Here is an 11335-nt window from a genome sequence, read left to right as displayed (position 1 = left end):
AATATTGATATATTCATTAGATATTGTGTAATTTAAAATAAATACTTTTGTATTGAAGTTACACCCCAGAACTAGTTGTTCTTGTGTTATATTATAAAATACATTATTTTAAGCCTAAACATCTGTTAGTATCAGCCACGAATTAAAAAAAATTCAAGGGGTGGGTATTTTTGTATAAATTTCGAAGTAACTCAACAACGACAAAAGTTATGGAAATTCTGAAAGCATGGTGAGAATGAGATTTATATAAAGAGTAAAGATGTCAGTTTATTTAAGCATTTTGATTGAAATTTGATGTCTTAATTTGCTATTGAATAATTTATGTTATTAGGTGGTAAAATTCGCGAGGTATATAGCTTTTTACTGGGACGTAATTAATTATCTTTATATTATAAGACTTTCAATTCAAGACATGATTTACGCAGAAATTTCTCAACAATTATTAAAAAAATCATCATTGGATTATGAATAAATTCATGCTCTCAACCTAGCACATCATATTCAAATCATCTGTTTAATTCAATTTCACTCAATTGATATTCCAAAATAAGGTAAAACATGATGATTAATCCAATTTAAACGTCTTCACAAGCGTATTGCCCATATATCTGATAATGCTAATTTAATAAACAAATTATATGACACTAATTAATATGTATATGACATTTGAAAATTTAAAATAAAACTAGTTTTTTAGAAGCTGTATGACTGTTTAAAGACATCTTTGCTATGACAGGGTTAAAATATTTTAAAGCTGGTTCACTTTCAAACAAATTTGATTTCATTCATAGGTTGGTCCCATATAGATAAACATTCAGTTGATCATCCTCCTAATGAAATAATCAACAATTAAAGTAAAGGTATAATTAATTTTGAAAAAAAGGGAAAGATGGATCCTTTATATAATAAGAACGTCGGCGGCTAATGTTTAGATAATTAATCGTTTAATAAGAGTATAGAGATATGAATACTTATACTACAATATTAATGAAAACAAACTAAAATGAATCAAGATCATGTTAATTATCAAAACTCCAATCCCTTTTATGGTCAGAGAAATATGATAACATTGATCATTGAATGTGTATATAGGATCTTTAATATATAAAGTAATTGAGCTATATATTAATCCAATATTGACATTGATCTGCTGTACCGATAAAGAATTCATACATGAGCTATTAGATAAATTAATAGGACCAGAAATCACTAATTATGATCCGTTAAATAAATATTAAAACATATATATTGGACAAATAGCTCACCATGTTGACGATATATTCTGGCAATATTTTCGAAGATTTAGAAAAAGAGACAAAACAAAAACTCTTACTGCTATATATATTTTAAAAATGTTATATATCGAGAATTTTTTGTATTTATATAATATTCAAAATTTGCCCCTGTGGTCATTCGGGCATTTTCCCCTGTTTAAAGCTTTATTCTATGAACTTCCATTTAAAGACCGATTAAATTGCTTCAAGAACTAGCTACATATCAATTCAAAACTACGTAAACACTCAAATTTATAGAAAAGTATTGTAAACACATGAAAGAACCAATTTGTCTCATCTCTTATTTTCAAAATGAAGTAACAAAAAGATTCTCATGTGATGTATATTGATGATTTATATTTTAATTATGTATCAGTCATTTTGAAACTAGATTGAATATCATGATTGTAAATCATTTAAGGTAAATTCCTAGTCCAAGCTTATTATCCACGTGCAAACGGCATAGTAGAACGGCGAAACGCAACATACAAAAAAATCTTAAAAGCTATATCTTGTTTATATTCAAGTTAGTTGTAAGTTGTAAGCAATAGGAACAATTTTTTTTTCAAAAGCTAGTAATTTCGCACCTCTCTCTTGATCAAAAAAATTTCCAGATAATTTCCCTCTTACTGGTATATGATCTTCCAATCTACACAATTTACTACACCAGTTCTTTAGTCTAGTATAAATTTTCATCACATTAGCATCTACAATAACCATTATCCTCAAGTAAGAAAACCTATATTTCAAAATCATCAAGTCTTATCAATCATCTTTCACAAACAATATGAAATAAAACAATGATTGCCTTCACATATATTCATAAAAAGACATTCTCATAAACTAATCACTTCAAATATTAATCTTTCAAATGTATTTCAAATCCATATCTTATCAACTGAATGGATATTATCTTGATACTCACCCTGGGATAAATTTCACACGATCAAATAATGACCAATAATAACCAGAATGTAAGAAGTACTGTGAAATCTCATTTTCATCACCTTCTACTGAAGACGTCACATCACAGGATCATCAACTAGAAAGGGCAGCAACACCATCGATAAATAGTTTGTAGTTGATACTTGAGAAAAAAAAAGAATTATTCTATGCCCCTAATAAAATTCCCCTTGATTTTAAGGAGGGAATCGGGATATTGATTAGATAAAATTGACAAAGGATCAAACAAAAGATATGAACAGATTAGATCTGAATTGAAACAAGTTGGATTAGAAAGACATATAAAGCGTAAACAGACTTATGGTTCTGGTATCTTTAAAGATCTAATGATTGATCATCCAGTTTAGACTTAGATCTAGATCTCAATTTCATTTATATATAAGTTACATATGGATCAAAGTCTACAGAATAACAATCTTTTAAAAGAACTAATCATTAATATTATATCAATCATCTTCAAATTAATTTGAAGAATAGATGTGATCTAAATTAACAAATATCTATTATATATTAAGTTTATCAATCAGAAATAATCATAAATACAATGATATATTGAATTGATAAATCAAACAAATTGTAGTTCAAGTTAGAATCAATTATAAATGGTCCAAAACTATTCAAAGCAGTTATCAATATAAATGTGAAGAACCAGATTGAAGCTGAATCTGATGAGCTGAACCGTCAACCCAACATGACAAAGGAGGAAAATTTCACCACAAACATCTATAAAAAAGAGAAAAAATTCTTATAACTTGAGTTATAAGTATAGTTACTAGTTTTAGAAAAAATTGTGGAATTTCCTCACCTTTTATATAATAATTAATTTCAAAATTTCCCCTTGATGTATAGTTCTGTGATGGAATGTTGGAGAATTTTACGAATATAAGGTTCAAATGATAAATTTTAATTTGATACAGCGCTAATTGAAAGGAGATCAATAAGATACTACATAATATAGATAGACAGAAAGGGCAAACAATCATTCATTAATCATAGAATCTATTAATTTCAGGATCATATGATCGAACTGATTTGTTCAAGTGTGTATGAATAGTATATAAGAATAATCATGTATGGATTCTTATTAAACTTTTGTTAACTTTTTTCGATGGGCTATAAGTACTTACCAATTGAATTATTATATCAAATAGTGAAAAAAATGTCAAAAAAATTAGTGGTTATACTCAAAAACCGAAGATACAAAGCTTGAAAACGAGTACCGTTAATCCAGTGATAGAGCTGATGGTCGATATTCTGTTTATCACGATGCTAGATCTCATAGAAGCTTTAAGAACATTGAAATATAAGATGATTATAGAAAACTTTTTAAAAAAGTGGGAATTACAGGAGTTTTTATATTCATCAAAAAATTAGCCGCTGGGATCAAATCACAATTAATTACACAAAATTAAACATTTCAAGATCTACAAGCTATTAAGTAATTCATATAATCGATCAATCAATCATAAACAAGTCAATTAGAAATATATCTTACACTTGCAGTATTATTGTACGATCAATTAGACCTCAATTGATTCATATTGTAGAGTATGACGTTCTAAAACCTGGAATTACCTTCATCTGAATTTACCGCCGCAAAGTGTAATTGTCATTCATATATTATTCAAACATCATAAATTACAATCGAGATATCATGTTTGTACTACTATGATGGAAATAAACTGGAATGAAAATCAAGATCATGCTAATTATCAAAACTCAAATACCTTTCATGGTTAGAGAAATATGATAATATTGATCATTTGAACGTGTATATAGGATCTTTAATATATAATTAACTAAATAGTAATTGAACTATATTAATTTCCATTTACTTGAATATATTCTGTTCTGAGTACCACGATGAACAATTGGAACTGGTCATACCACCTACGATAATGATGTGTTTACTAGTTAATTATAACAGGTAAAACTGGATTTGCACAATGTGGTATAAAAAGATATCAATAAGAAAGAAGATTTTGAGATTTTGATTTGTATTTATAGTAATTATCAAAATTAGCCGCTGTGGTCATTTCCCCTTTAAACTTATTTTATAAACTTCCATTTCAAGACTTTATAATAATAACTTCAATAAAAGTACCAATTGAACTGTCGATTGAGAGTTAAACTACTTGAACTGATTAATATTAGAAAAACGTAAACACACAAAAGACCCCATTTGACCCATCTATATTTCCAAAATGAAGTAACAACAAGATTCTCATGTGTTGTGTGTATTAAATGATTTGTATCAATTGAATTGTTCATGTATCAATTATTTTGAAAGATTGAATAACATGTATAGTGAGTCATATAAATGGTTGGAAACTAGTAGCTGGTCACATTATCCCATCGAAAACTCAATGTAGAAGAAGAATACTACCATTTCAAGAATATATAAAATCTGCCATTCATATCTATCGGTTTCTAACGTAGTGCATGGTAATATAACTGATTCTTTAATTTCGAATTTTTTTTTTTCAAAAACCGCGTTATACGTCGTTCCAAATAGTTCACACCTGGCTTCATGAATTTAATTCGACAAAGGATGATTTTATATCATTTCATTTCACATATTTTGGATAATTACAATTTACAATCATGATCAACAGTTCAAGTAGAACAATATAAAGTCTTCAAAATCATCAAGTTTTATCAATCATCTTGCTCAAACAATATAAATAAACCAATGATTTCCTTCAACATATATTAAAAAGACATTATCATAAACTAATCACCTAAACTATTAATCTTTTAAATGACCTTTAAATCCATCTAATATAAATTGAATGAATGTTATCTTAATACTTACCAAATACCAGAATATTGAAGTAAACTTTTAATAAACTGGCCTGCAGCAATCCAAATATATTTCAAATTCACTGGACTATGGAAAAGATAACACTAAAAGAAAAACTTCAGCTCAAATTTTATATCCTCCAAAGCATATACTATTTTAAATTGCGGTCAACAACTAAAGGAAATTACTATTGAATGTTTATAAAAGGAGAGAAAAAAGGATTTTTCTATGATTTTTATATGCCCCCTATATTTTTGACTCCTTGATTTTAAGGAAGGATTCGGGATCTTGGCTAGATCATAAATTTTAATGCTCTGGATAAGAAACATTAAACAGAGAATAGATCTAGATCATATTTGAATTAAATCAATTTGGATTAAGAAAATATACTAATGAGTTGAAATGACTAAAGCATACATCCGCTGATATCTTTGAAGATTTAATGATTGATAGCTTTGAAATTAGACTTAAATCTAGATATTAATCCTATATACCACAAAGAGAGTTCCAGATTGTATACTTACACTAAGAAGAAGTTGAAGTCATTAAGTCTACAAAGTAATAGTTCTCATTAAAAAATCAATCATTATAATATTATCAATCATCTCCATAAGAAAATCCTTGAAGAATAGATGTGATAAACTAACAATCTGTATATTTAAGTATATCAATTATTCAATGATCTGAATGTATAAGTGTATAGAACGATCAAGATCAAATGAATATATATGAAAACAAAATGGAGTAAACCACCCACATTCGGGAAAGATACTTTTGCTGGTTAGTAACGAATTTCTAATTTTTAATAGATCAATACACTAGTGGCCGTTAAGAAAAATTGCAAGAAAATAATTTAATCAGTATCAGCTTGACTTCCTTAAAGTTAATTTATTAAAAAGTTTTAAGCGCTCACCTTTTATATAATAATATTTTTTTTTTGTTTTTGTGTTTAACTTCATAAATCTTACGAATTTTCATATAACGTCATATAACTTTGATCAGTAGAGAGATAATTAAACTATACAGACGTTTAAGCTTTAAACCCCGGTGAAAGAATCATAGTTTTGTGGTGATATGAATACAGGATTTTGTCATACGTATTGAAGTTGATCAAGTGTAATGTAATCTAGAGAAATGGTCTCATGAGCAATTGATCAAATGTATAACTTTACAACAACACTAACATCAAAAATGAAATAATCATTATATTAATAATAACTCTTTGATAAAACAAGTCATTGAATTATATATGAATTATTGTATTGGATCTAGTCAATTTAAGAACAATAAATGATGAATTTATATGATCGTTACACTCCAAATATCAAATGCATTGAGAATTGAGAAACGTATAGACTCATTGAAAGAGCAAAAACACAATTGATTATATTCAAATATTATAATTGAAAATCAAAGATAAAAAAGCAAAATACCCAACACTTATCTCAACAAAGCTATAGCGATATTTTCACAAAAAAAACACAAAAATTGCAATTGTAATTATGAGAATGATGGTTTGGATAAGTTCAAACAAAGAAGAGAAAATTTCAAGATCCCTACTCCCTTTTATACACTTTAATTTTTTCGCGTAATTCGTGTGTTCACTGTTTACATACTTTTTAAAAAACCAGTCAAAACACGGCCGTTGCTAATCCAATTGACCATATTGAAATGTTCTTGGAATTGGGAAAAAGAATCTCATTTCAAGGCTATTGTAAGGACTAATACATGGATTCAAATGGTTTATAACTCTTTCTAATTTTAGCTTTATTTTGATTTGTGAAGTGAATTGTACGTGTATTTCGGAGCATTTCCCTTTTTGGACATTAATGCGATTTTGAATAAATTACTTAAAAGAAGGTCAAAGAAATGTATAAAGTATCTCATGGCTTTAGTTTCTTGATAGCTATATATATAAACTCGTTATATACCTTTATAATGGGCAAGAAAAAGACTGATTTAGAAGAAAACGATTTCTACATGAAAGATCTCAAACCTGAAGAAATAACAGTGGATAAGTCAAAAGTTGAAGAATTGAATGGTGTTTTCAATGAAAATGATTATATTGATATCCCACCGGATGGTGGATATGGTTGGCTTTGTTGTGCATGTGTCACTATAATGAACTTTGCTACTTGGGGTGTAAATTGTGGGTTTGGGATTTTTTTATCCTTTTATTTGGAAAATGATGTATTCCCTGGTGCTACTCCAACTGATTATGCATTGGTTGGTGGAATTTTAGCTTTTTTAACTTTAGCATTAATTCCATATACATCTATTTTATTATTAAAATTTGGATATAAAGTCACTGCATCTATAGGTATATTGATCCAATTAGCTGGATATTTAGGTGCTAGTTTTGCTACAACTCTTGTTCAGTTTTATATTACACAAGGTGTTTTGATCGGTATATCTTATGGAATAATATTTGGTGCAAATTCAATTGTTTTACCATCTTGGTTCCTAAGAAAACGTGCATTAGCTAATGGTATATCTCATTTTGGAATTGGTTTGGGAGGTGTTGTTTTCACACTTATTATAAATAAACTTATAATTGAAACTGGTGATCAAAAATGGGCTTTAAGGATAATTGGAATTATATCATTTGTTATTTGTACTGTTACAATGTTTCTAGTTAAGATTAGAATACCTCAAAATAGTCAATTTAAAGATTAAGAAAATTTATCTATTAAAAAAATCTTCAAGAATATATTTGATTTGAATGTTTTAAAAATGTATCCTTTACATTTGGCTACACTTTGGTCTTGTATAGGTGCCACTGGATATTGTATCTTATTATATAGTCTTTCAAATTATGCTACAAGTATGGGGTTCTCTGGACATCAAGGAATGATAATTACAGTTTTACTTAATGCCAGTCAAGCAATAGGAAGACCATTGATTGGTTATCTTAGTGAGAAATTTGGAAGAACCAATTTTACAATGTTTGCAACTTTTTATACTGCTGTTATGTCTCTTGCATTTTGGATAAACGTTAATAATTATGCTGCTTTAGTAATATTCACATTGATGATTGGTTTATTAGTTGGGATAAGTTCAGTTAATGTCGTTCCATTGGTTGCTGATGTGGTTGGATTAAATTCATTTGCAAGTGGGTTGGGATATGCAAATACAATAAATGCAATCATGTCTTTAATTGCAGAAGTGATTGGATTAAATTTACGTGACTACTCATCACCAAATAGAAATCCTTATTTCCATTGTCAAATCTTTGTTGGTGTTTTATATTTTTGTGGATTTATTGCCTTAATACCATATAGGGAATGGAAAGTTAGAAGAATGCTTCATCAATTGAAAGACTCTAAAAAATTGACACAAGATGAAAGGAAATCATTCAATGATTTATTAGAAAATAAAGGGTTTATTGGATATTTACAAAGAGCTTTCCATTTTACCATTACTTAGTATATAGATTAGAATCTTAATAAAAATTCATTACACGATGTATTCATGTGAGCGAAATAAGTAACTGTGATCATTTCCCTCTAAGCTTAGAATTCTATAGTAGTACTACATCGATTGAAAACTACTTAAACACTCATACCAATAAAGAAGAAATGTAAACACATGAAATAACCCATCGTCTCATCTATATTTTCAAAATGAAGTTACAAAAGGATTCTTATGTGATGTATATTGATGATTTGTATCAATTGAACTATAATATGATTAAATCTTGAAAGATTGACTGACTACCATGAATCGTAAATCATATAACAGCTAATTAGATTATATCCATCAGTCCAGCGTACCACCCTAAGTCAAATGGCAAAATAGAAAGTGTTAATAGTTCATTCAAGAGTATCTTGCAAAATTTAGTTTAATGTATCTTAATTTTTGTAGTCTGATGATTTTAGGAACCCAAAATTTTCAAATTTCGCACCCCTTGATGTGACTAACAATCAAAAAAGTAATTTGATCCTTCCAAGATAGCCTTCAATTTACATCATCTACTAAACATTCTTTAACCTAGTTATAAAGTATTATTACGTTCAAATCTACAATAATCAGAAACTTCAATTGAAACTTTTTTATTCCAAAATCATCAAGTCTTATCAATCATCTTTTTCAAACAATATAAATAAAACCTAATGATTTCCTTCACATATATTAAAAAGACATCATCATAAACTAATCACCTATTAACATATATATTAATCTTTCAAATGACTTTTAAATCCATCTAATTTAAATTGACTGGATACTATCAGCTTGATACTTACCAAAACCCAACATGATTACTGAGCTCAAATACACTAAAATAAATACCAAACTTAGTCAAAACAGTCAAGAAATGTTGAAGGTCTTGTAAGACTAGTTACCACTATCATGTCACATCATGAGGCACGAAAATTAACACCATTAAAAAGTTTGTAGTTAATAATATATAAATTTCAATAGAGAAGAACGGATTTTTTTATGGCTTTATATTTCTCCCTATTACCCCTTGAAATTTTGGAAATTTTAAGGAAGGATTCGGGATCTTGGCTAGATGAACTTGATCTATAAGAAGTATCAAACAAAGCTAGATAGATATTACAGACAAGATTTGAATCAAATCAAATTGGACTATGGAGACATACTAAAGTTTTACTGACTTGATTAGCGGTTGAGATCTTTGAAGATCTGACTTAGATCAGACTAGTATATATAGAATACGTAAGATAGTTATAAGTTATAACATGGCACAAGAAGATAAAATCAAAAGTCTACAGAATATAACAATAATTTCAAAAGAATCAATCCATGCATTAATATTATCAATCATTTTCATATTGCAAAAATGAGTGTTGTTTAATTGTTGTTTGATTTTTATTTCAAATTGATGGAATCAACCTTGTAGCTGCTATTTTAGTTCAATATTAAAACTGAAACTCACCACATAGTTTTGATTGACCAATGTTATCATATGAGTATGTGATATCAACCCTGGGAACTTAATAAGGATAAATAAAAAATTATGTCAGGCATTTGCACCTAAAGTCTATGATTAATAGGTATAAAATTAGATATTAGTAGTTTTAGAAAGGAGAATTTCTTACCTTTTATATAATTTTTTTTTGCAAGATTTCCCCTTAATGTATGATTCTGTAATGGAATGTTGGAGAATTTTACAAATTAATTGAGCTGGTTACACAAAGTACACAACTTACTAGTAACTACTTATGTACTAGATATATTACGAAGAGACAATAGGTAACTACAAAACCTGAAAATTAAAAGATGTAAAACATCAACATCAATTCATCATAGAATCTATTCTTTCAAAATTTCATATGATCAGCTTGATATCAATTGTTTGAACGTGTATATGAACCTATAGTATAATATAAGATTATATCTCATATGTAATTATTTGATTATAATCAAAACAATTATCCAACCTGTATATGAATTCTTATAATGGAACCTATAATTCAAATTAATTGGTGAGCTATAACTTACCTACTGAATTGATCAATCATCGATATAAATTAAAAAGGAAAATTCTTCAGAAACATATCCTTCAAATCATTACCTGGAAACCAATAAAACACTTTCTTAAAAGATCATAACATTTTTACAATTCTGGAAAAAAGCTGTTGTAAGTATCAAACTGCAGTTCAAACTGTTCAATCTAATTAGTAAAAGGATAGAGATTGTTAAATTTGAAAAAGAAGGGAAAATTCACGAGTTTATATAAAATTATAAAATTAGCCGCCATGATAATATAAAATATATTGATTTCAAGATCTACACACGCGTTATATTAATTTAAACGCGTTTATGAGTTCAACGTTCGATTAATTTCAATACAGGAAAATGGACATAAGATCAATCAGTTCACTATAAGTTAACTATTTCTATAAATCCCAAAGAATTCATTATGTAGAGGTCTTCTAAATTTACCAAAAGGCCAAAGAATTACTCTTGATTAATTATATATACTACTTTCTAGAATTAGCCACTATATTAAACATTGTGCTAATCAATCTAAGACAATTGGTGTCCATGATATATATGAATTGTATAAGTTTTTAACCAAATTGATATAACTGGACACTCGTCACTACTAAAAATAAATGAAAAAGATGAAATAACCATATATCAACAAACAAACTAGTGAAAAAATAGTAATTGAATAATATATGGATAAATTGATTTGAGCCTGATTTATGTAAAGACAATAAATGATTAATTTATATGATCAATACATCTCAGGCTATAAAAGCATCAAACAGCTCTATGAAACAATAATTAAAGACTAGATCACCCCATTCAAATTAGACAATAA

At 27.8% G+C, this 11335-nt stretch overlaps 2 protein-coding genes across 2 annotated transcripts; both read left to right on the top strand.

The window, feature by feature from the left end:
- Positions 1-6978: 6978 nt before the first annotated feature.
- Positions 6979-7716, top strand: BN7_2826 (putative transporter; the record flags this gene model as incomplete). The annotated part of the gene is made up of 1 exon (XM_011276586.1): positions 6979-7716. The coding sequence occupies one exon, from the start codon at positions 6979-6981 to the stop codon at positions 7714-7716; it is 738 nt and encodes a 245-aa protein (XP_011274888.1).
- A 150-nt stretch (positions 7717-7866) lies between these two features.
- BN7_2825 (putative transporter) lies at positions 7867-8466 on the top strand (the record flags this gene model as incomplete). Its single annotated transcript, XM_011276585.1, has 1 exon — positions 7867-8466. The coding sequence occupies one exon, from the start codon at positions 7867-7869 to the stop codon at positions 8464-8466; it is 600 nt and encodes a 199-aa protein (XP_011274887.1).
- Between the last annotated feature and the right edge of the window lie 2869 nt (positions 8467-11335).

This window comes from Wickerhamomyces ciferrii, contig 00074, assembly GCF_000313485.1.
Source record: "Wickerhamomyces ciferrii WGS project CAIF00000000 data, strain NRRL Y-1031 F-60-10, contig 00074, whole genome shotgun sequence".
NCBI lineage: Eukaryota > Fungi > Ascomycota > Saccharomycetes > Phaffomycetales > Wickerhamomycetaceae > Hansenula > Hansenula ciferrii.
This window is presented reverse-complemented; position numbering and strand designations above follow the sequence as displayed.